This window comes from Heloderma suspectum, chromosome 2, assembly GCF_057233095.1.
Source record: "Heloderma suspectum isolate Gila_16-S chromosome 2, 16-S_ref, whole genome shotgun sequence".
NCBI lineage: Eukaryota > Metazoa > Chordata > Lepidosauria > Squamata > Helodermatidae > Heloderma > Heloderma suspectum.
This window is the reverse complement of record NC_139459.1, coordinates 300,207,063-300,233,396: the sequence shown is the minus strand read 5'-3', so window position 1 is coordinate 300,233,396 and position 26,334 is coordinate 300,207,063. Positions and strand designations below refer to the sequence as shown.

The 26,334-nt window shown below is 42.4% G+C and overlaps 1 protein-coding gene across 3 annotated transcripts in view; it reads left to right on the top strand.

Annotated features, from left to right (window-relative positions):
* Positions 1 to 26,334, top strand: part of ARHGEF3 (Rho guanine nucleotide exchange factor 3) — a 229,399-nt gene that overhangs the window by 67,443 nt on the left and 135,622 nt on the right. For 2 of the 3 annotated variants that reach the window (XM_084840053.1, XM_084840056.1), the window contains exon 3: positions 18,061 to 18,123. In XM_084840053.1, the coding sequence (XP_084696179.1) occupies positions 18,061 to 18,123 (63 nt within the window). Of the gene's footprint in view, positions 1 to 4,904; positions 5,009 to 18,060; positions 18,124 to 26,334 lie in introns of those variants that run through there. The other variant, XM_084840055.1, reaches the window with a different exon arrangement.

Below are 26,334 nucleotides of genomic sequence, written 5' to 3'. Positions count from 1 at the left end.
TTCACATACTGCTGAAGCCTAGCTTGTAGGATTTTGAGCATCACCTTGCTGGCATGTGAAATGAGCGCAATTGTACGGTAGTTTGAACACTTGCACGGCATAGCTTATGGCTTCACTGCGTTACGCAAGACCCTTCACCACAACAAGGCAGTGATCCATGAAGGGGTGACTGTAATAAAGATTGGTTATTTATGTATTTATTTATTTGATTTGTACCCAAAGAAATGGCACCCAAGGCAGCTTGATTGATTGATAATACTTGGAAAGCTCTGTGTTATATATTCAGTATTGGTACTCTAAAGCCCTCCATGCAATGTGTTCCTATATGGAAGACTTACATGGAAGAAATAATGACTGACCCAGCATGATCACATTGACAGGTACTGCTTCATGTGAACGTGGCAGTCTGTTTGCCTGCTTTCCTTGCACAAAGTGTTACCAAGAAACGGCACTTGTCAGTAGGGATATCAGAGAATTCTGCCACGGCCTCCAGTGAGGCCGGATTCCTTAGAATCCGCCCCCCTGGAATCCGTGGCGGAACAGCCTCCCCACCTGCCACCCCGTGGAATCCCCCCGGGAAGGAGCTGGCTGCGGATGCGGCGGCTCTGGAGGCGGTGGTGGATGCAGCGGTGGCTCCGGCAGGTCTCCCAGCCGCTGCCAGGTTGCTGCGGCTGCAAATGGCTGCTGTCATAGCGGCCGCCATTTGCGTGGCTGCCTTTTGCCATGATAGGCTACGTAAGTATTTATGTAGCCTATCACGGCTTGACAGCCACGCAAATGGCAGCTGGTGTAGTGGCTGCAGCAGCCTGGCTGTGGCCGGAATTCTGGCTGCGGCCTGTCCCAGCCAGCAGCTCTGTGGAGTCGCTGCAGAGCGGAGCCGGCTGGGGAGGATTCCGGGGGGAGGGACAGAGTGCTTCCCTCCCACTGCTGATGTCCCGGAACGGATTGGTGGGTGGGATTCGTACATCCCTACTTGTCAGTGTATTCCTGATATGAGCTCTGCTTTGGGCAAACATAAACAAATGTGCAATTTACTACTGCCACATTTGTTTCAGAAAACACTTCTGTAAACCATGACCAAGACAGTTTATAACAAAACAGCTGGAAAAGGGAGCTGATAATTAACGGGATCAGAGCAGGCATGGAGGGGGAATTAAACTCCCCCCCCCCCGCTGCAGTCCTAAGGAGCATCCAACTTCTGAAGCTAGTATTTGCTGTGGGGGGAAATCCCATATTGACACCCCAGGGCGTGTTTCCATGCTGTTGGCTTCACTTTGTTTGCAACTTTGTTGCAATGTTTCCCCAATCACATCTTCTCCTTTTTCTGTTTCCACAGCCCTTAAAAACCTGGCTTATCACTGTAGCCTGGAGCTCTGTGCTGTTTCCACTGAGCTCTAATCAAATTATTTTCTTGATAACTGGGTGGAGTCTGAGTGGAGTCTGGGTTGGATCTGATGACCTCATCAGTGTTCCCACCTCCTTGGCCATGTTTCCAGGACAACAGCACGAGAAGCTAATGGAGGAGTACTGGATTTTTAAAAAGGAATCAGCTTTGCTCTGAAGAGAGTCTTCCCTCCCCCCAAAAAAAGTCCAGATGCACCTGCATTTCAGGACCAAGCCTCACTGAGCACGATGAGAGTTACTTCCGAATAGACACACATATGCTTGTGCTGGGAAAAGGCGGGGAGAGAACACAAAGGGGGAAACCAGCCCCCATTTTAACCCAGAGGACCTCATTGACCACAATGGGAGTTGCCTCTGCCGAGACAGTAAAGGGTTTATTGTGGGTAAAAGAGTAGTAAACACAAAGACAGAAACCAGCCCCCGTTGTAACCTGCAGGATATCCATAACAAAGCTGTGAAGTACTTTCTTCCTAAGGCAATTATTCGGAGCCTTGAGATCCCACTTGATCGCTTAATCACACTTAAAGGATTGGACTTTGAAGTGTGCCATTTTAATTGAGGGGGAATCTCTGTACATTCTGATGTGGGCATTCAAAAGCAAGCCTCTTGGATCGCAGTGGGAGTTACTTCTGAGGAGACACTAATGGGTTTGTTGTGGGAAAGAGATGGAAACCAGCCCCCATTTAATGCACAGGATCTCTATATGGAAGCTGTGAAGGGGTTATGCCCTAAGGCAATGGACTGAAGCCTTGAGATCGTGCTTAATCGCATTTAAGGAATAGGGCTTTGATATGTGCCGTGTCAATTGAACGGCTTCTCTGTTATTTCTGTGGTCATTGAGAGAGCAAGCCTTATTCAGCACAATGGGAGAAAACACCCCTTGACTGGGGTCATGGGCTATGTTCTAGTGCTTATTTTCAATGATGTTTTAAAAGTTGGTCCCTCAGCATCATGCTCCAAAACACTGATGAAACTTCTGGAAAACAGGGAGGAAAAAGGTTGGGTCACTGAGGTCAGAGCAACGCACCCACAAAGGCCGGGCTACACGCCCCATGGGCAGGACTATGATACTGAATCCAGTGCAGTTGTGGAAACAAGTCAGTAATGGAGCTGAAGTAAGCTGGAAAAGTCAGACCATAAGCAGTCTCAGAAGAAGCGGTTTTTCCACGTTAAAATGTGGGTCTGGTGCTGAATGGACATGATGTCATGGAAATACAGAGCCCGCACCGCGCGGCCTGGTTGGAGTAAATCGCTGGTGGAAACACAGCCCCAGACTATGGGTTAAGTGTGGGTTGTTGTTGAATCATGAATTGTTGTTACAAGTGAACCTTGTACTATGGTTTAACTGAGTTGTTAACCATAAACAACCCAGGAAGAGAACCCATGGTTTGTTAGGTTGTGAGCTCCGAGTTGTTTGTGTTTATCAACCCATATTTAAACCATAGTCAAGAGTTTGCGTGTAATGACAATCCAGGATTCAACAGCCCATATTCAACCCATACTCTTGGTTGTCGTTATGTGCCAACCAGGGCATAGAAAACAAAATTGTTAATGTTCTCATTAAAAGCAAATACCAGCTTCAGAAAAGGGGTTTTCCTCAAGACTGCAACAAGGGAGGGAAGGTTTAAATTCCTCCTCCATGTCTTCTTTGTCAGTTATTTGCTGCTGTCCTTAACCTGCTGCCGCAAATTGCATTTTTAAAAACCTGCACATTAGATACCACACTGCATTTAACCTCTAGTTTGGCCTTCAGCTAGGGCAACAAACCTATATAAGAAAAATCCTTAAAAAAATTAGTTTCTACAGCTGCCTTACCATTGCAATTAACTGCTCAAGTGAGTGGTCTGGTCAAGGAATAGGAGTTAAATATCTATGAGCCTCCTTTTCCCTTATTAGTATTGTCACTTGCATGATTAGTTGTTTGCATTGGTAAGTCAGCTGCAGTAATGTTGTAGTTTAAAGGTCACAATCACCTATTGAAATCAGTATCTTGGCTTGATCCTAGTTTGTTTTGATTAACAGTAGTTAAAACAAACCACAGTTCCCTCAGTTTAGACATCATACTTTAACATTACATCTGAATCTGGCCATAAATGTATGAAGGGGAGAAGCCTATCTCCATATGTTTGGGGAGACAGGGGAGACAAGGAACACATTATGGTTTGCTCAGCTAGAGGAAGTTCAAAGAGGTTTATATTTTAATGCAGGGGTCCTCAACCTTTTTGGATTCATGGGCACACTTGGGAATTTGAGAAACCGTTGTGGGTACCACCACAAAATGGCTCCCACTGTGAATCTGGCTAGTCATATAATGGCTGCTGTGAAGGCCTGGCTAGTCAAAAGCAAGCTAAAGAGGTGGTGGAGGAGAGAAAAATAGCAAGGCAAGTGGATGGGGGTGAGGAGAGAAATAATGAGGTTAGAGACAGGGAGTGCGGGGGCACAGCAAAGGGGAAAAGTCTGCGTGGGCTGAAGAAATTGGGCGGAGCCAGAAAACCACTCTCTCTTCCTCTGCCTGCCCACCAGCAGCAGATCTGCAGCAGGTGTAGGAATAGGAAGGAGAACCTAGTGCCCTAATGTTTTCCAAGGCTTTTTTAAAATTAAAAATAAATGTTTGAAGGGGACAGGCTTCATAGGCACCGTTGGAGGTCCCAGTGGGTGCCCCATTGTGGACCCCTGTTTTAATGTATAAGTAAGTGGTGGTTGTGTATGCAGAATACCAAATATTTTCTCTTAGCATTTCTCTGTTTGCATGAAATCAGCTCATAAAGGAGTCTGTAACCAGGATTAAATGCATGTGCTTCACTACCAGGAAATCACATAAAGGAACTGAATATTGCCAGGAAACCTGATTTTAAAGACCTGAGTTGCCTACTTAACCTTCTTTTGTTTAACACCCACACCTGTCAATATCTATTAAAGAATGTAATTCCTTTTAGTGAGAACACAAACTATTTAAAATGGCTTTTAGGAAGAAATGGAGCATTTGAAGAGGATTTTTAATATGATCATTCAGTTTGGAATATCTTGTTCAGTTCTTTTGTAGGAGTACTATAAGAGGCAGGAGCAGCAATTGCCTAGGTTTTCTCTGGCAAAGAAAAAGCAAGGTGAAGTTTCTTGAAGACAAAACTTAGGACTACAGTGTTAAAAACTTATCTCATTATATGTGTTTTAGAACATTCAAGATAGTTCTTTGTTTTCAGTGCAAATTACAGTCAAGAAGAGCATAATTTTATAGGGGCTTTTTTGCATCCGAAAGGTTGCTTTCTTGACAGCATTTCATTGGCTGCTGCTTTTCTGTAGTTGCTGCTTGGTATGTTCAGATATATTGTGATAACAGCAAAGGAGAAAATCACAATATAGAGATAGCTGTGCATCACTCGGTCTTTCACTTCTAAGAGGTGGCTCTCTGCCACTTCCTGTCATAGAATGTGGCTATGCAGGGAGGCGTTGCTACAGAAAGAAACTGAAGGGGAAATGTAGGGCCTTGGTGTGGCATACAGATAGCTGTAAGAGTTACACTGTGAACTGTGCACTCTTGAAGTCTGGATGCAGTGTACGTATAAAGTACCTCATGGGGTGGTGTTGCTTTTTTGTGCACCATCAGGTAAGTTAGTTTTTTGAGACTGTTTAGATGTGGTGCCGTTTTTGTTCAGAAGGAGTTTTAATAGGTATATTTCTTTCATAAAAGCACAGCGAGAGTTAATTCTTAAAAGTAGGTTCCAGAACAGTCAAGACTGGAAAGTTCCTCTTCCCAAAGTGCTTGAGTTGTGTTGCAGTCCTGCACAGAAGTATCCTTTTTGGATGACTGTCATTAGCTAGTAAACACTGCTAAATCCTTAATCTGTCAAGTGTTTTCTCTGATTGTATGCTAGTACAATGCCTGTACAATATTTGTTTGCATAATTATATGCTGTGACTCACTAAACCTTCCCAAATGAGATCTGATAGGCCTGTCATTTTCAAGTGTTTCTTGAAAAGGTTCCTTTTTGTGACTATGGAGCTGATTGATCTTAGTGAACTGTTGCTGCCTTTAAATGTATTAGTCGTTAAATTGTATTATTTGGATTTAATAATGTTTTCATTGTTTATACTTTTTGTGGTAATCTCATGTTCTTATTGTAAGCCATGTTGAGGGCCCTTGAGCTGAAAACGAGATTAAAATAACACCACCCTAAATCTAAATAAATAAAAATAGTTTTCACAATGAAGTCCTGGGAAAGAGGTTTTCTTTTTGAGTTCCCAGGAGCCAAACTAGATGGCTTCTGTTGTATAAAACAGATCTTATTCACATTCCTCATGGTTAAACCTCTTTTAGATATAAGTTTCCTGATAACTTGTCATGGAAATTTCATTACAGAAACAATATTTAATAGTGGTTAGGCTTGTATTGCAAATGCATTATCCAGGGATAGTGGTGATTATTAGAAACTGTGACGCAATGAATTTGTGGTTCCTAGTTTAGATTTCACTGAGGTATGTTAGAATGTTTTTTTCATAGAGGTAAAGATGGTCAAGAAATAACTGCTAATGATTGCTTAGGATTCGTTTTCCTGTTTTTATTGATGTTGACTAATTCTGTGGCTAGCCTGATTTACACATCTAGCTGACAAGAGAGGGAAAAGAATGGATCAGTTGCTGGCCTGCAATATTCTGTTACAAAAATAGTCAGAAAATTCCTTCAAATCTGGCCTGGAGTAGTTTGAATGGTACATGAAACTCAGCTGGTATGCCAATAGTAAGTAAAGTATACCTGTTAGCTAACTTCAGTAATAAAATAAAGTTTTAAGCATTTCTGCAACACTGACTGATAGCAGCAAATTACTGATGTATTTATTATCAAAATTTCTACCCCACCTTTCCATAAAAAATTCAAGGTGATGCCCAACTAGTGTTTAATCTAATTCTGTTTCCAAATTTTACACTTAATTAGTGAGAATTAATTGTTGCTATGTATATGCTAATGTTGTTGCAGAAGTATTAATTTTCCCAGACCTTCTACAGTGAATGCTAGAAAGCTATTCTATAATCTAGATTTCACAACTGGCAGCTCTTGAGCTAGATCAGGCCTGAGGAAGGCTGCCAGAAAACACCTGTTCCTTGATACATGCTGTAGATCTCTGGTGACACTTCAAATGCAACCACTACTGTAATTTTGTGACAGCTGGGCTCAGAAAATCTTAAAATGGAAAGGGAGAAGGAGTTGGAGTTGAGGATGTGTGTGGTTAATTTACTGCTACCTTGGTGTTCCCTTTTTGCTTCCTGTTTAACACAGAAGCAGTCAGGGCTGCTTGTGTAGTTACTACCTGTTATCTTTTGTCTTTTTACCATTGAAACATACTGAGCCCAGTTTACACTAAGCAGTGGAAAATGTTGATGACACTTGAATTTGCAGAGATGGTAGCAAACAAAAGCAGCCCCTCCCGGCCATCCCATCCTTTGAAGTAGGGGCAAGAGTGCTATCTAGCACTGGGATTGGTGAGCGTGGACAAAACTAGGGGTGATGGATGGGAGGTTTCTGACACTGCTTGGGACTGGTCAGTCTAATTTGCCAGTCAGAGTTTTAGCCCCTTGAAATGTAGGGAGTGGTGGCGGGGATGACAGCAGAGACAAAATGGATGCTTTGTCCACGAATATTATCTTGGTCCTTTTGGAGCTATTAGGATTGGATCTCTTATGTAAACCATTCTGGGAGTGGCAAGGCCTTGTGGCATTGATAATGGGGGGTGGGGTTGGTAGCCACATGACTATTACTTAGTATATCTGCTCACTACAAGATGCACAAATAGGTCCTTCACTCTGCTGACTGCTAGTCAGCATAGTAGACAAGGGAAATTGTAGATCTGCCTTTCCCAACCTGGCACCCTCCAGATGTTTTGGACTTTAATTCTTATCATCCCCAGCCAGCATAGGAGCCATACAACATACTCGCTTCCTCCCTGATTAGATTTAAGAAGGCTGCTCCCTGTGACTGGGGAAAACATGAGAATACCTGCCTGATTGCCATCCTACCACCCAGTCATCTAACAAATGAGGGTACCTTTGAATTGACCAATCAAAAGCAGGAAAAATGGCCCAATCCTGAAGCTTCCCTACCTCCCAGACAGATCCGCAAGATCAAGCACTACCTGACACTTTTTGTTTTGAGTATTATACTATGCTACTCTATGTGGCCAACTAATGTAAATGAGTCAAGAGGCAAGGAACTTCCCTGAGCCTTCAATTCAGTTGCTGGAACCAAACTATTATGCAATTTGTTTTAACCCATCCTGGATCCAGCCTTTGAGCCATCAAGCTATTTGTTCCCTTTGTTTTTAAACCTATAATTGCCTTGGAGTTGCCCATTCTTTCTGTTCATGCTAATTTTTTCTGCTTGGGCATTCATCATGCTGGTGTGACTCATCTCTGAGAATAACCCAAGGTCTGATTGGCATTAATAGATCATTCCTCAGGACTCTTTCCTAGCATGATTCTCCACTCTGCTCTGGTACCTAAACCACATTTCTAAGGTCAGAGTCTCTGCTTTCCTGGCTTGTTTGCCCCAGATCTATTTTCCTCGTATACCCGGAGGGAGCTTTACTCCCTGTAAAGTGTCCCATTGAGTCCAGAGCTGGGTTGTACACATAATACAGCGCAACGTGCTAACTTCATCCAAACCATTTGGTGCCTCGCAGGGGTCTGAGACCTATGTGTGAGTTGTTGGTTCTGAGTCAAATAGTGGAATTGTCCCCACAGGAAGCATAGAACACTGGGAAGTGGCTGGCTACCAAAAAGTCTTGAGCTGAATGCACAATTCTTGAATTTTATCAGAAACTCTAAAGAGAAGCCCCATTAGTAAGGCTGTCCATCCAAACTTGTTTTTAACCAAACTTGTGGTGGTTCTTTTGGGTTTCCCACCTCGCCTTTATTTTGGATGTTGTCATGTTGCCCAGCCTTAAACTGTCCTCTGGCTCTGAAGAGGACTCAGAGGCAGAGGAGACTCCCTCCATCAATCCAGTTCCCACTAGGCCAGGCTCTCCCATACCAGAGGATGTGCCTCTACCTGACTCCTTTGGTGCAGAAGGCCCTCCCACATTACAGCCTACACCACACCACCCCGTAGGAGCCAGTGGCTACAAATTGGGCAGTAGCCCTTTGAGAAACAAGCTACTTCTCTGAGGGGGTGGAGTTAACTGCAGGTCTTGAGCTGCTGGCCTTTATAAGGCTTCAGAAAGCCTTTGACTGTTGCTGAGTCAACTGTTGTCCTTGCTTGAATCTCAGCTAACTGGGAGCTAGCCAAGGTCCTGGAAGACCTTGCCTGGTCTAACTTGCCTGGCTATTCAGCATGCTTAAACCAGACTGTCTTTGCCTCGCCTTGACTGGACTTGACCTGACCTGACTTGCCAGGTCCTTGCCTGTATGTACCTTGCTGGTTTTAGTCCCTCTGGGTGCTTTGAACCAAGATGGACAGGACAGCTGTCCGTAGACAATGTGGTACAATTAGTTGTCAATAAGGGCAAAGTGGCGTGAGGTTACTGGTCACTTTTTGAATTCTAAACTAAAGCTGAGAACCTGAGGGTAGTCCGTGCCAACACAATTTTTCTAACTTTTTGCAACTAACCAGGAAGTGAACTTCTTTGGGTTCCCCTTCCTCTGAAGTCAGGTAATTATAGCCACTCCTGCTTTATTTATTTTCCTTTTCTCCTAAACCTAACCATTTCTGCCCCCAGCACCCGAGCTTCCTTGGGCATATAGGCTCCCAGTCCCCTGCTTTGCTATTTCCATTGTGCCACCTTCTGCTCCTTATTTGGTAAACACTAATTTCCCCAGTCTTCATCTTGTTCTATCTTTTCTATTTAGGCCTACTAGAACTGGTGTACTGGCCTATGTGCTGGGGGTGGGTATGCTAATCAAGCCAATTTTCTCTTCATTATTGAATGTGCTTGCATGTGTTCTTTGAGAACAAACAACTGTAAAAATAAAGTCAAAACTTTTGGACTTTGAACAAGTGTTTCAATTTTACCATTTTAGAAATAGTTATTCCCCATTTGTAACAGCATAGTGCATAAATCTGTTGTGGCGCACCAGACCTCTGGTTAAGGGTCTCCTTAGACCTGTGTTGGTTGTTGCATGTGTATACATGCAAGTTATGTGTCTGTGGGAATGAGGACGCACAGTAACATGGGACTCATGGTAACACAGAAAATGGGGATGCTGCCTTCAGTGGTTCCAGTCCTTTCTGGTTCCATTTCCAGAAGTGATACTGGGGGACTAGTACTTGCCCCATGGCATTTAAACTATGGGATGCCACCAGACTCTATTTTGTCACCCATGCTGTTCAACATAAAACTGTTGTGTAAGATGATATGGAAACTTGGAGTGAAGTCTGCTTCTACTTTTTAATGGAGATGAGGCAGTGGAGGATGGTTATAAAGAAAAGCATTCTAGTGGCTTGTGGTAGCTAAGATGTTTAGGGTGCGTTCCTATGCATGTTTAGATGGGAAAGAAGTTCTATAGCTCTGAGCATTCCCCAGCCAGCATGGCGAATGCTGGGAGTTGTAGGACTTTTTTCAGTCTAACATGCATAGGATTGCGCCTTTAGATTTTGGAGCTCTGTGAAAGCACAGGACAAAAAAGAACCTGGGAATTACACAGGAGGTTAAGAAATAGGTCTGTACCAAGAGTTTTTATACTGCTGTCTTAGCAGAGAAATATAGAAAAGTGGATACTTGGTTTGTAGATTATTTTTGCTTTTTAGTGTCTGTCTGTAGAGTTTAAGCTAGTTTCCCTTGGAGACTTCATCTTGGGAAGTCATAATGGGTGTATGTCTATATAAAACCTTTTTCAATAATGGGGAGGAGAGAAGAGGAAGCTGATTTCTTTTGCTTATGAATTTTATCTGAGAAATCTACAGCAAATCAGGAAACTGATTTCAGCAACTGTAGATATCTGCTATATTCCAATACCTGTATTCTTTCTTGACTTTCAAAAAACGGAAGGAAGAAAGTTAAGTAAATAATACCAGTTCTCAAACAAAGATTTACTGGGCATCTCATACAAGGACATATATTTCCTGTTACGATTAGAGATATTTAGGGTGCAGTCCTATGCACATTTCCTAAAGGAAATCAACCCTGAGTGCTCATTGGAAGGACAGATAATGAAGCTGAAGCTCCAATATTTTGGCCACCTAATGCGAAGAGGAAAGTCACTGGAAAAGACCCTGATGCTGGGAAAGACTGAAGGCAAAAGGAGAAGGGGACGGCAGAGGATGAGATGGCTAGATAGCATCACGGATGCAATGAATATGAACTTGAGCACGCTCCGGGAGAGAGCAGAGGACAGGAAGGCCTGGAGTGCTATGGTCCATGGGGTCACGAAGAGTCGGACACGACTGAACGACTGAACAACAACAACAACCTATGCACATTTACACATTATAGCATGGGTGGCTGGTGAATGCTGGAAGTTGTAGGACTGTTTTCTGTCTAAACATGCACGGGGTTCCACCTTTAATGTCAGTCACATTTTAATTGTTCATTTCAAGCCAGTATGGCCAAAATCAATCAGTCAGATCAGTTGCTCAACTGAAAAAAAATTTCATCTCACCCATTCACAAATAATGCCTTTTTCATCCTCTAAAATATTAATATTTATTTTAATTTTTAAACTAGTATACAACTCAGTTTATATATTCTTTACGTCATTTGCCTCTAAAAGGCAATTATAACTCTATGTAAGGGCAAAGTGAAATAGTTGGTAGAAAAGATGTTTTCCAAATGGAAAATCACAGGCTACTTATTAGGTGCTGCAGTGCTTAGGTAAGCCCATGAGATAAGTCTATTTCTGAAACAACCACTAATCCTAACAAGGCTATTGTATCAAGTAATCGTATTTCCTTCTTTTGGCACCTGTGATTTTTATTTCAAAGTAGAAGCCAGTAGTATGAATTTTTATTGAAAATCTGTGATAATTGTGGATGTTCATGCATTTTAAAATTATATTCCTGTGATGTGGGGAATAACATATGGACAGCAAAAGTGGACTTTGACAGCCCTTACAATGGCAAAGAAACTCATATTTCAAACCTAGAAGAATAAACACCCACCACCTATCATTCAATAATCTGAAGTTCTTACTGCTCTTTCTGCATTTGAACATATATCCTATAGCCATCAATTTCATCCGGACTGCTTACATTAAAGTATTTAGAAACAGAAATGTTGAATCTTTCTCTCTCATTTTTAAAAAATTAATGGTATTGTAAATAGTTATTGCGAATGGCTGCTTTGTTTTTTGTTGTTTGTTGTCCCCCCCTTTTTGTTTTGTTATAATTGCAAATAAAATTAAACCCTTAAAAAAAAGACAGAACACTTTTAAACTTGCACCAAGCTTCGGTTAAAAAACACACACAACCCAGTTAGAGGCCACCTCTAACTGCTGTGGCCCTTCTCAGAAGTCCCCTTTTGATAGGTTTTATTTTGCCACCTATTGCAGGAAATGTTATGTTAGTAACCATTTAATTAACCTTTCGGATGACCAAAAGGTTAATCTTGTTCTGGTTGTTTTATATCCAATTTAAATTGGATTTCAAATAGTTGATTGAGGACCACAGATGTAAAGCACATTTAGCTTTTGTGCTGGAAGTACCAACGTTTGTACCAGGAGTGGGGAATTGTGGCCCTCCAGATGTTACTGGACTACAATTCCCTGACTATTGGCCATGCTGGCTGGGGCTGATGTGAGTTGGAGTCTAACAACATTGAGAGGTCCACAAGTTCCCCACTCCTGCTTTATACCAAAGACATTAATTTACCTAATTATAAATGTAGGTAATTGTAACCTATTGATGTGATTAGTAGTTAAAGTGATATCTAATCCCTATAATGTATTGTTCACATTTGCCAATATAATGGTTGTTTTTGAGATATTACAAGTGTTGTAATGGATGCAAAGAGCCCCAGTACACTATGAAATTGAGAACAACTTCATGTCATCTTTTCTTTTCCAGGGGGGCTTTGATATCCCCATCCAAACATTGTGTTGGTTTAAACTGATGTGGCAATGTATCTGAACCTATGTTTAATCGCAATTTTTCATTTTAGTCTGCACATTTTATCACTCCAGTTGTGATGGCAAGAGTTTAGATACGTGAAAGTCCTGCTTTCATGACAAATATATTTTCAGCAAAACTATTTGTGTATTTATTTATAACCTAGGGATGTATGAAACCCCCCTTACCTAGCTCCGCCGGGTTCCGCTGGTGGGGGGAGGCGCTCCGTCCCTCCCCTTGGAATCCTGCCCGTCCGGCTTCGCTCCATGGGGATTCCGCAGAGCCGCCGGCCGGCTCCGCCAGCAGCCGGACATCCGGCTGTTTGCATCCCTGTATTCAGCCGTGATAGGCTACGTAAAGACTTACATAGCCTATCACGTCTGGGTTAAAAATTTTTTTTTTAAAAAAAATGCGTATGGGAATGCATTGTACGGCATGCGTATGCCGCCATTTGCATTCCCTATTTTGGGTTGTCTTAGTCTACGTAAATATTTACGTAGACTAAGACAACCAAAAATAGGGAACGCAAATGGCGGCGGCCATTGCCGCCGCCATTTGCGTATGTGTTTTGTTTTGTTTTTAACCCAGATGTGATAGGCTACGTAAGTCTTTATGTAGCCTATCACAAATGGGGGGGGGGGAGACTGCAAATGGCGGTGGCAGCGGCAGCTGGTCAGAAGACCAGCTGCAGCCGAAGCCGCCGCTGGAGCCGCCGCTGTCTGGAACATCTGCCCCAGGTAAGTCTAGTCCCGGGGGGATCCACGGGGGGCGGGGGGGGTGGCAGGCCGTTCTGCCATGGAGTTCGGGAGGCCGAATGCACTGGCATTCGGCCTCACCGAGATCTGTGGCGGAATTCTCTGACATCCCTATTATAACCTTTCTTGGCTGCTTTTCAGGGCAAGAGCCCGCCCAAGGTAGTGAGCTTTCCCAGTGCATATACTTTTTAGAAACAAGATTTAGCTATCCTTTATTGACCTGAAGTACTAAACCTTTGAGCCTTTAGAGAAATATTTACAGATTGGATTCAAAACTAGAATCGTGCATGTATGAAAGATCATCCAAGGATACCTGATAGGTTTTCATAACAAGTATATAAGCAGCCTTTGCATTTTCCTTCTTCTAATGTATTACACACAGCAACTTGGGAATTAAACATATGTCAGTAACATTTTGTGAACACAGAACAGGTCAATCTTGGTTTGTTCTAAGAAATTATTTGTAATGATAGTATTTAAATACTATCTGTTGTAAAGGTCAGAAGAGTAAAGACCCCAAAGAGAAACAAACAAGATGTCATGTGTGGGATTTATAAAGAAGGTAAGGGTGTGATTAGGAACTTACTTCACCCCTAATTTGTTTAATTCACAATTGGAGAAATGTAAACATCCCTATTGGCTGTCACTATAGCACAGGTTGTTTTGCAGTCCCACAGTGTTACTTTAAGTAAACATAGAGCATAGCTTCTGAAATGACTTTTTGTTTAATGTGGGAGAACCTTACACGTGGCCATGTTACTCACATGTGAGACAATTCCTAGCAGAGATTTTTGTTGAATTGTTACAGATCTGTCTCTATTCGTGCCAGGAGGTAGATGCCAATAGCCAATCAGTAGTTTTATAGCCTTCCCTAACCTGGTGCCCTCCAGATGTGTTGGACTCCCACTCCCTTATCCCACAGCTAGCATGGCAGTTGTATTCTGACACATCTGGAAGGTGCCAGTTTGGAGAAGACTGCTTTAGGGAGCTTTATTCTTCATGTTGGCAAGCTTACTGTGACAGTAGAGAAGAAGGTCTCTTGTCCTGTTCTATGGATCCAGCAAAACTAACATCTAATGTATGGCTTGACGGATGATGAAGATCTTCTGCAAATGTGTTCTTACTTTGTTTTTTATTGAATAGAGAAACCTTAGTTATTCTAATGCATGTTTCTGAAGACTCCGTATTACAGAAGCATGCAACAAAATAACTAGCTTGATTTTGGGTAGTGTTTATTTCAGTGCTCTCACTCTCAATACATGTTGTATTTCATGGCCTTTTGGCTCCACTGTTTACATTTGTTTTCTCTAATGCCCATATGTACATATACCTGTCAATCAAGGATAACACTTCATATGTCTCATAAAGTGGGCTGTACAAAAGCTTGTGCCTAGTGGTACCTTAGGGTGTTTCTACATTAAGCAAGCCCCCCGCAAAAACTCACATCCTTTCTGGAGCTTCCTGCTTTCAGTTTCTTTGCAGGACTAGGAAGGGCTTCTTTACACAGCAGCCACATGGTTTGAACTGAGGGAGTGCCTTCCTCCTTCCCTGGCATGTGTGCAAAGGGCGGGGGGAGCCTTGTTTTCGTAACTTAACTTCTGCTGTACTGTTTTATCGCAGCCCCCAGGAAACCTCTGACTTACTTCTGAGTAGACATAAAATGTAAGACTGTGCTGTAAGTCTGCAACCCACGGCACACTTACTTGGGAGAAAGCCCCATTCAACTTAATAGGATGCTCTGAAACAGAGGCTGTTGCTTCTGAGCTTGGGGGATCAGATGTGTCTCCCTTCATTGCAGGGAGGCATTTTACCCTCTTCCCCCTCCAACTGAGAAATGCAGAGGCAGGAGATGCAATCGGCAGACAATTCTTGCCCTCGCCCCTGTCAAATCTCATCCTAACAGTGCCCCCAACAACTGAAAACAAACGCTCACAGCAGGCAGACACAGCAGTTCCTTCCACTATTGGAGAATTTCACAGGGAGGTCATGGTGCTCCTGTTTCATGGGCTGGAAAAAATACCTCACATTGTTTGCGGAAAGCACGAGATAGGCTGGAAGAAATGGCGGGAAATACCCTGGAGGGTAATGGTGTCATCTAAAGAGCCCGCAAACTTCTAAAAGAGAGCCAACTCAATATCAGGATAAAAGCTCCATGTGATGAACCCCTTAAATACTTGTGAGTGTGTGAGTGTATGTGTGTGTGTGAGAGAGAATATTGTATGTATAGATGAAGAAACTGACATGGTTGAAGGATTGGTGATATCATTTAAGTCTTCAGGTAGCTTGGTGGCAGAGCTGAAGGGAAAAATCTTTTGAACAACAAACATTCTATGTTTCTGTGCACATCACAGGAAACTACTTTTGTCGCTGTGTTACAGCTTTGCATTTCCTCTCCCGGTGGCTGTGTATAAATCTCATTTATCAGCAGCTTAATCCAGTGATAATGCTAAATTAGGCTTCCTTTTCCATTAATTCCTGTGATTAAAATACTGTTTTTTAATCTAATTGGAGATCTCTTCCTCATCACTTGAAGATAACTAGAAAGAAAGCAAGGCAGGAAAAATGTGGACTTCATAGCAGTAATTCTGGCCTTGCCATGCTTGTTGATCTCTGTACTGCAAAGTAAGGCCATTTATTTTAACTATGCAGATTTGAAATGCACATCACTTAAGACACAGAGAATCAATATGGCATAGGATAGTGTTGTACATGCACCATGGAGTCCTGGGTCAAATCCCCATTTCACCATAAAAATCACTTGGTAGGGTTGGATTAGTCACTATCTTGCATTGCAGTGTACCTCACAAGGTAAGTTGTGGGGATGAAATCGTATAGCCTTATATATGCTGCTTTAAGCTCCTTGGAAAAAGTTCACAATAAAATAATGAGGTTCCAAATATGGGTTAACCATAAAAAAGCTAGATATTTAAGAACACAGGAATCTTCCAAGCCAGGCCATTGGTCCATCAGACTTCGTATTGTCAATGCTGACTGGCAGCAGCTCCCCAGGGTTTCAAGTAGGATTCTTTCCTAACCCTACCTGGAGATACCAAGGATCAAAATAGTAGTTTTCAAAATGTAGACATTTTGTAATTAATCATATTGGGTTGGATCCTGAGTTCGTTTCTGTGGGTTGGAGAGTTTCTTATGTCTGCAGAAGGGACTCCAATCCAGCGGAGGTTTCCACTGGAGGAAGAGATGGAGAGGTGATATTCACCAGTTTGCCCTCCCCTCTGAAACCCCTTGGGCTACCCCACACACTGTGCCAGAGGATTCCCTCATTCAAAAGAAAAGAAAAGCTCATAAGGCTGCAGCCATGAAAAATCTTACTGTATCCTATTTCATCAAAGAGAAAATACTGGACTACACCTAATGTCATGCGAGTGGACTTCCCCTTCCCTCTGAACATGCACCCCAAATCTATTCCAGAGGGTTACACAGTCCTCCAAAATGGTATTGGCAGGGGCGCAGTGGGCTGCAGGGGAGAGAAGGGATCCATTCCACAAGCAGCGTCTGTTACACTAGCAGATGGGCACCATTAGGTGCGATCCATTGCCTTGAACTTATCAGAAATTTATAGAAATTTCTAATGTTGTCTAAAGTGATTAAAAAAAGGGAAAACATGTTTTGAAGATAATTTTGAATGAAACCTGAATCTCTGTGCTTCAGATTACAAACATGTGTGCTCTTTTTAAGTGTTATGGAATTTATTCTAAACTACTGAGTGTCACAAAATAGATTCTGTAACAGTTATTAGTCTGCACTGAGTTTACAGTCTTTAAAAATCATGATTTGAGATGGCTATCATTCCTTTGGTTCATGAATATGCTTGCTCTATCATGGAATAAATTTCTTCATGGAATAGGAACAACTGAATGTAGAAACAGCAAATGGACGGCGGACAAGATAGGGTTGCTTCCTGAGCACCATTTTGTCGTTGATGATTAATTTTTTCCCCATTCAAAGTCCCATGCAAAAATAACAAGTTCTGTTTAAGAATAAACCTGGTGGGAGGATCTTATTTATGCTACTGTTAATGCAGCAGTTATAGATTGGGTATTGCATTCTTAGGGCTTCTTCACACAGAGCTTTTATCCTGCTATTGAGATTGGTTACTCATGGAAGTTTGTGGGACCTTTAGATGACGTTGTCAACCTCCAGGGTGTCTTCTGCACTAAATGACCTTTATTCCATTTTTTTAAAAGATCGGAGATGAGCTATCATATTACTGCTCTTGAGTTCCCTTTGTGAAAAAGGAAAAGCTGTAATAAGAGGAGCTAGACCAGTGAAAAATATGGAAGACTCAGATAAGAGCAGAAAGGAGGGGGAAGGGCAGGGAGGAGGCGCTTGTAAAGGGAGTCCGTCATGATCCTGCATTTAAAACCGAAGGAGAAAGCCCCATTTTAAATGTATTTTAGGCTGGTGTAGAGATGCTCTCAGAAGGGCACACACACTGAATGCACGCTCAGACTTTTCTCAGTGATTGACTTACAGGAGGTTCCCCCTGCAGAACCTCCAAATTATTTAAACTCCCACGACTTAGAAAAGCAAGGTTTGGAATTTGGTGAAACAACTTAAAAGAGAAATGGTGCTGGTTTTGCCATATTTTCCCCTCTTCAAATGCTCTTGTTCCACATCCCGAAACTGCTTTCTGAAGTCTGGAATTAGAAGAGCAGTATCTCCTGAAAGGCTAACTCTGACATAAATTTGGGTGCACAAGCAGGATGTGACCCTCTGTAGAATCCAGCCATATTTTTTATTTGAAAAGGCTTTTATTAATATAATGCAGTAAGGTGCAAAATAAGCACATAATAAATATGTTGTCTTACTGCCTTCTACCACCGAGCTCTTCTTGTTATTCTCTTTTTATAGAAGAAACGCAAACAGAGCATCCAGGATGAAGATGCCATCAGTGTCTGCAGCTTTGAATCAAGTGTGAGTAACTGGTTATTTAAAGGGAATATGCACAGTGTGTGTTTGTAAAGCGGGAGTATTGCTGGCCATTTTAGTGCCAAACTGTTTATGCTTGTGCTAAAAAATATCTTCTGCTTTGCATGTTGAAATATTGCTGACAAATTGACTGAAAACAGTCTATTTTTGAGGCATGTTTTATTCACGGAATCAGGTTTACATCCAGGAAGATAGTGCAAGCAGAATAGAGCATTGTCACGTGAGATCCTGCTGATATTAATATTAGGCTTAAAACTCTACATGAAAGAAATGCCAAGACATTAAACTGTGTGGAAATATTGCTGTGCTTTGTTTGATCTGACTTTACTTGATGATGCGTTAATGCTGATGTTGCAAAATGAGGAGCTTGATACTAATTCTATAGTGAAATCTTGGTGAATCATATCTTGCTGGGCTCACATGCTCTCCACTCCTTCTATGGCTGCGAGCAGGAATTTGGAAGCTTTGGTTTTCATTTTAGAGTGACCACAGCTACCCAAAGCCAATCTACATGGCTGATTTAATGTGGAAGGAGAGCACATCAGGGTTGTTTGTGACAGATGACACTGTTGCTGGTCCGCAGCCACCCTGCAGCTTCCTTCTGGAAAAGGCGCATTTCTGAAAAGTTGTTTTAGTGCTTTGTTTTTCTTAAATGCAGCTCCACAAAGGTTCCACTGCAGTGTGCCCTGTCCCTGGTATTAAACCCTGGGTGTGCCTATTTCTGTGGCGTTACAGTGACCTGGTCAAGGGGTGGGGATACCCCCCTTCTACCCCCCCATTCCCTCTTTTTGGACTCAGGCACTGTTCCTTTTTCCCATTGGGAAAATCGGATCCGTGCTGTTTCCAGCCTTCAGAATAAGCAACCTTCCTGCTTAATGAGAATCTGTAACATCTTTTTCCCATTGAGAAAATCAGAGCCACGCTGCCTCAAATCTTCCCAATAGCACAGGAGCTATCTAGCCTCTTTTTCCTATTCACAATAGGGTAGTTTCATTCACAGAGGGGAAGGAGAGGGGGCGACCAGTAGTGGGAGTCAGCAGCAGCAGTATTTTGCAGTATCATCACTGTGATATGCTGCAAACTAAAGAATACACAGAGGGGAAGGAGAGGGGCTGGCCAGTAGTGGGAGCATGGACAGGGCAGGGAACAAGCCTCTCTCATTCCCTGAGCAGTATCTCTGAGGTTGATGATGTTCACTTCAACTGGCGAGATTCCGCCCAACCCCCAAATAAGGCAGTTTAAAGCGCTCTTGTGTGACTTGTGAAAGCAGGTTTTTAGGTGGTATATACTCTGCTTTTCTTGCTTTGTGTGTTGCTGATGGACCAAAGCTGATTACATGATAATTTGGATAAAAGCTGAAAACGCTTCTGCATGAGTTTCCTTTTTTTGAAAATACTTTTTATTCTATTTTTTAACTTTATAAATGAAATAAACAATACCAACAACCTAATCAATAACTACAATTTCCCATCAATACAGTATTCTTAAGAGGACACAGCAATAACAGAAAAGAAAGAGAAAACATAAGGAGAAAGAAGAGAGAGAAAAAACATGAAGAAAAAATATATATAAAGGATTATTTAAAGAAATTAAATTTAAACTCCATTACACAGAAACTTCAAATCCCATTCTGCTTAAAAATTATACCTATAACATTGGTAATATTACAATTCAGTGCAGCATACATAATCAACCTAACATTTCAATATCATATCATCAGTCTTATAATAGCAAGGAAGCAGGCCTCAAATTCATTTCCAGTTACCATATATTGCCCTTCAGCTAACATATTGTAATAAAGCTTAACAATTTAACCAGCCAAAGATCTTACTAACCAGAAATAATGGTAATAGTAATTAAAAAAAGATATTTAAAAGCATACATAATAATAATAATAACAAATCACTAATAAATTTTATAATGTTATATAATAATAAAGCTTAAAATCAACCTCACAACTATCACTAATATATTTTGTACTAGATATATAAATGCGTGTATACATTGTACAGTATATCATGAAGATTTAAAGAAAAGAAAAAAAGAGGAAAAGTAAGACGAAAAAAAAATCTGGCCTATCCTGTATCTTCCAGACTAAACATAGTCAGTTAGCAAAACATGTTTGTAGATCCCAGTTCATGGTGCTGGAACAGAAATCTCACACGATTTTCCATTTAGCCACGCCTCCGCCATTTTATGATTTAGAAACTTCTTCATCTGACCTTCAGAAAAAATGCAAAATGTAGCAGGATATTTTAAGTGATATTGTAAGTTCATTTGTTTTGCCATATTTTTTGCCTTCTTTTATCAGCAATTTCTTTGATGTAATCTGGAAATAGCATAACTTTGTCTTGTTTCCATAAAAGGTTTCCAGCCTCTCTTGCCAAATGCGGGATATAATTTTTTGTGGATATTCTTGCAAATTGGAGTATAATTCTATAACCAGTCTCTTTGGCATTTGACACACGGAATACCTGCTCAATATCAAATGAATAATCAGATGGCACAGGGAGTATCTCATGCAGGAACATATCTACAGAAGTAGACAGATTTACATCAGTAGGTAAATATTTAATACCAATAATATGTACATTTGCCCTGCGCGCTAACGCCTCCAGTTGAGAAATTCTGACAGAAAAATTGTTGAAAAAAGTTTGTGATGTAGTTTCATTCTCTGCCAGCCGATCTTGCAGCTCGTTAACCTTCGCCTCCATTTTTTGCCAAGAAGTGTTAATTAAATCCACAGTCCCTTGCGGGGCAGTGATGGAATGTTGGATGGTATCCAGCCTGTTCCACAAATTGCAAGGACAAAGTTTTTATCAAAGCAAGTAACTCCTCTGTATCTCCACTTTTCGAAGCCTTTGCCAAGGGAGGTGTGGGGGGTGGGGTGGGTGGAGATCCTTTTTTTTGCCTTAGTGTAGTCATCCTTCTCTTCAAACAAATCTTGCAAGTCCTCAAATATTATTGATATTTCTTAATCCATTCCTCAGATGTTGTTGGCATTGCTTAATCCAAAAACTACAATGGAGCACGTCAGCCCTAGTTTCTCCTAATTAATTAGGAGGTTCAAACAGCTTTGAGCGATGATTAAGCTCTGGCAGACTATCCCCAGAGTACAGCCCCCCTGCTACCACGCCAAGAGAGCTGTTCTTCCAAAACCACATCCAGAGCTGCTCCCACCTCCCCTTTTAATTCCAGGGGTGAGATAGAAAGGTTTTTCAACCTTTTAAAAAGCTGTTTGAGATCATAGAATCATAGAATAATAGGGTTGGAAGGGGCCTACAAGGCCATCGAGTCCAACCCCCTGCTCAATGCAGGAATCCAAGTCAGAGCATCCCTGACAAATGGCTGTCCAGCCTCGTCTTGAAGGCCTCCAGTGTGGGAGAGCCCACCACCTCCCCAGGTAATTGGTTCCATTGTCGTATTGCTCTGACACTCAGGAAGTTTTTTCTGATGTTCAGCCGGAATCTGGCTTCCTGTAACTTGAGCCCATTATTCCGTGTCCTGCACTCTGGGATGATCGAGAAGAGATCCTGGCCTTCTTCTCTGTGACAACCTTTCAAGTACTTGAAGAGTGCTATCATATCTCCCCTCAGTCTTCTCTTCTCAAGGCTAAACATGCCCAGTTCTTTCAGTCTGTCTTCATAGGGCTTTGTTTCCAGTCCCCTGATCATCTCTGTTGCCCTCCTCTGAACCCTCTCCAGTTTGTCCGCATCCTTCTTAAAGTGTGGTGCCCAGAACTGGACACAGTACTCCAGATGAGGCCTAACCAGTGCTGAGTAGAGGGGAACTAGTACTTCCCGGGATTTGGAAGCGATGCTTCTATGAATGCAGCCCAAAAGAGCATTTGCCTTTTTTGCAGCCACATGACATTGTTGGCTCATATTCAGCTTGTGATCGACAACAATTCCAAGATCCTTCTCGCTCATAGTGTGGTTGAGCCACGTATCCCCCATCTTGTAACTGTGCATTTGGTTTCTTTTTCCTAGGTGCAGAACTTGGCATTTGTCCCTATTAAATGCCATTCTGTTGTTTTCTGCCCAGCGCTCCAGTCTATCCAGATCACTTTGAATTTTGTTTCTGTCTTCCAAAGTATTAGCTATCCCTCCCAATTTTGTGTCATCTGCAAATTTGATCAGCATTCCCTGCACCTCCTCCTCCAAGTCATTAATAAAAATGTTGAAGAGCACTGGGCCCAGGACTGAGCCCTGTGGTACCCCGCTCGTTACCTCTCCCCAGCTTGAGAAGGTCCCATTGATAAGCACTCTTTGAGTCCGATTCTGTAGCCAACTGTGGATCCACCGGATCGTTGTTTCATCTAGCCCACTTTGAGCTAGTTTGCTCATCAGGATATCATGGGGCACTTTGTCGAAAGCTTTGCTGAAGTCGAGGTATATGATGTCTACAGCATTCCCACGGTCTACAAGGGAGGTTACTTGATCAAAAAATGAGATCAGATTTGTCTGGCAGGACTTGTTTTTGACAAATCCATGTTGGCTTCGAGTAATCACGGCATTGTTGTCAAGGTGCTTCCAGATAGATTGCTTTATGATCTGCTCCAGAATTTTCCCAAGGATTGATGTCAGACTGACTGGTCTGTAGTTCCCAGGTTCCTCCTTTTTATCCTTTTTGAAGATAGGGACAACGTTAGCCCTCCTCCAGTCATCTGGCACTTCCCCCGTTCTCCATGATTTCTCAAAGAGAATAGACAGCGGTTCTGAGAGTTCTTCTGCCAGTTCCTTTATGACTCTAGGATGCAGTTCATCTGGCCCTGGAGATTTGAACTCATTCAAAGTAATGAGGTGTTCCTTGACCATATGCCTGTAGCATCCCGCTACAGCATCCCGCGGAGCCCCGCGGGAAGCTGCAAGGGCGACATTGGCTCTGATTGGAAGTCTATCGCTTCTGCATGAGTTTCCATGTAGATCTGGCCCCAGATAAACTGTGGTTAATCTTAACTATATTTAGTGGAAACACGTCAACTTCAAACTATAGTTTATGAAGCTGGTTTTCCTCTGCTAACCACAGTTAAGATTAACCACAGTTTGGGGTTCAGATGACATGGTAAATTGTGGTTAAACTAAAACAGAAGCAGAAGCTTCCATTCTCCTCTTGTGTTCACTTTGGAGAAGGGAGTGTGTAAGCCCAGGGAAGGCCACACTTATTCTTGTAATATTAAATGTCTGAATGCAACCTCTGTCTTTGGCGACTAAAAGCCAGTTGTTCTGAAATGTGCATTGTTACTTCACGTAGATGTTTCTAACAGTGCAATCCTATAAACGTCTATTCAGAACTTAGCTCCATTGAATTTGATGGGCCTTACTCCCAGGTCAGTGTCTATAGGATTGCAGCCTAAGTCACAGAATTGTTCTGTGCTTGATTATATAACTATAAGTAATTCAGTACATGATTACTAACACTAATCCAATAGAATACGAATTATACCTGTGCTATAGTTGATCAATGTCTGCTTGCAATTGCATCATGACTTAGCTTGAGGGTAGCTTGATCCAGCGGTTGCTGGGCTAGGGGGAAACTTTTTTAAGGGGGGTCAGACCCAGCATCAGTAGTGGGCCTTGTTGGGGAGCTGGCATCTGCCCATGTTTCACTAGCCCCCTGGCATGCGTGATGCAAATGTGAGGAAACTGTGTCATATGTGTGTGGAGAAGCTTGTCAGTTGCCTGACCAATGTTTGATTTAGCTCATTATATTACTTGATGACAGTGCTCCAGTTCTCTACACTGATCTATACCACTAAGACCATGATGTTGCATAATATGCAAGCACTTATAATTCCGGAAGGCAGGTGCTATGTGTGATTCATAGTATTTTCCATAATTAAACAATTACTGAAATGTATTATAATGGTTTCTAACTAAAAAGGCTTTATAGATCTTAAAACATGGTAAGGCAGTGTTAACTGTGGAAAAATGTTACGATTTCCATTTTTAAAATTCTTACTTTTATTTTATTGGTAGTGATGATGTTCATATCAAGAACATCTTTATGGTATTTGATACCTCACGCTTGTGAAATCAAAATTACAAAACCTGCTATAAGTATTGTCTCAGGCTTAATTGTATACGGATACATTTTCTGATTAAAGATACTGTCAAAGTATTACTGATAATAAAGTTAACTTATAAGTAGTAGTAGTAAATGGAAGGCTGGGAAGAAGGTTCAGGAACCAGGGCCGTGTTTCCATGACAATGGAGGAGAACCGGATTTTTTAAAAGAAATCAGCTTTGTTGCGATTTGGTCCATGCAGGGCTCCATGAGCAGGTTCTCCTCAGCACTAAAAATTGCTTCACAGAACATACTTCCTGGTGGGGGTGGGGATTGGAGTGAATGTCATTTTACTGGCAGGGGTCAACCAATAAGAGAGGTGTCCTCCCCTCTCCCCCTCTTTCTCCTTTCCCCTGAAAGGCCAGATGCACCTGCATTTCAGGAGCAAGGCTCATTGAGCACAATGGGAGTTACTTCTGAGTAGACACACATATATTTGTGCCGGGAAAGAGTCGGGGGAGAACACAAAGATGGAAACTAGCTCCCATTTTAACCTGCAGGTTCTCTATAGGGAAGGGTCAAAATAGTTTCTTCCTAAAGCAATAAACCAAACAAAGGAGAACCAGAGCCTCGCACTTTACCGCTTTAAAGTATGCCATGTAAATTGAGGGGAATCTAGGTAAGTTCTGTGTGCATTCAGAGGGCAAGCCTCATTCAGCACAATGGGAGGAAACACCCCTTGACCGGGGTCACGGTGAAAGGCACACCCCTGGGCAGGGCTAGCATACCCAGGGTAAATGGGTATGGAAGACACAGCAACTATACCGGGGAGAACCCGACTTGAGGAAAAGAATAGGATTTTAAGCAGTCTCAGGAAATCTGGTTTTTCCCTGATAAGCTCCAGGGTGGCTGCTGGATAGCCACGACGTCATGTATCCGTAACGACCTCAACACGCAGTCAGCTCGGAGTAAATCGATGGTGGAAACACCCCTCAGGCTTTGTTTAAGGTGGTCCTGGTTGCAGCTGTTTGAAATGGGCACAGAAGTGTGCACACTTTACCAAGTTCTAAGTCTGTTTATATTATTGAAGATATAGGGAGGACAAACTGTGAAATGCCAGATTAATTATTGGGAATTATTAACATAAGGGACCTCTAGTGCAATGCCAATAGCATTATCTGGTGCATCAGGGTTTTCCTGGGAATCATGTCACACCAGCTAATGCTACTGGCATTGTGCGAGAGGTCCCTTGCACTAGCGCAGCACTAGCACTTGTGTCAATTTTAATACTGCCCATAGAATTGAAGTGGTTGGGAGTAGATTCTATTTTCATTTTTGTATATAGTGCCAACAGTGTGCACAGTGCTTTAAGGCAGGGCTGGGCAGAAGGTAGATCTCTAGATGTTTTGGACCTCAACTCCCAGAAGGCCCTAGCTCCCTAGCATGGCCAATGGTCAGGAATGCGGGAAGTTGAATTGCAAAACATCTGGAGCCAATCTACATGGAAACTGGTTTTGAGGCGGTTCCATTTAAATATGGATTTTTATGAAATTGGGTTAGCTCCCCCCAGGGCAAACGGTAGCCAGTAATGCGGTGTATATATTTTAAAATCTGTTTGCATGGGGCATATGAGTAGAACTGAATGGCATCAAATGTGTCAGGAGCTCTCTGGCGGCCTTTCAGTAGACTCCAATAGCCAACTCAAGACACAGATGAAAGGATTCTTTTCAAAGCTTTAATTCTTTTACAACTTAAGGACTCTTTCAGATGCTAATCACCAGCGAGTAAAGCAAGGAACAGAAGAGTGGCCTAAGCTTCGAATAGGCAGTTGATCCCCATTTGAAAGAGAGTCACTTGAAGACCCAGAACTTATGGGCTAGGGAGAGATCCTCCCTCTTTCCCTTGGGACCATGGGAGGCGGCCATTGCTTGCACGCCAAACGGGCGCTACGCCGCCTTTCCGCGCCCTCCATCTCTCGTTGCTCTCTGCGTCTGCATCGAGCATCTAGCAAGCCTCGTTCCTGCACTTTCTCACTGCTAGGATCACCATCTAACTCAGGAATGCCAGCAGGAGGAATCTCTGCCAGCTGCTGTGCCTGTGAGGGATGAGCTGGCTCCTCTCCCACGGATTGCTGTTCCTCCTCAGAAACATAACTGCTGTGGGGCTCTATGGGCTCAGTTTCCACCCAGA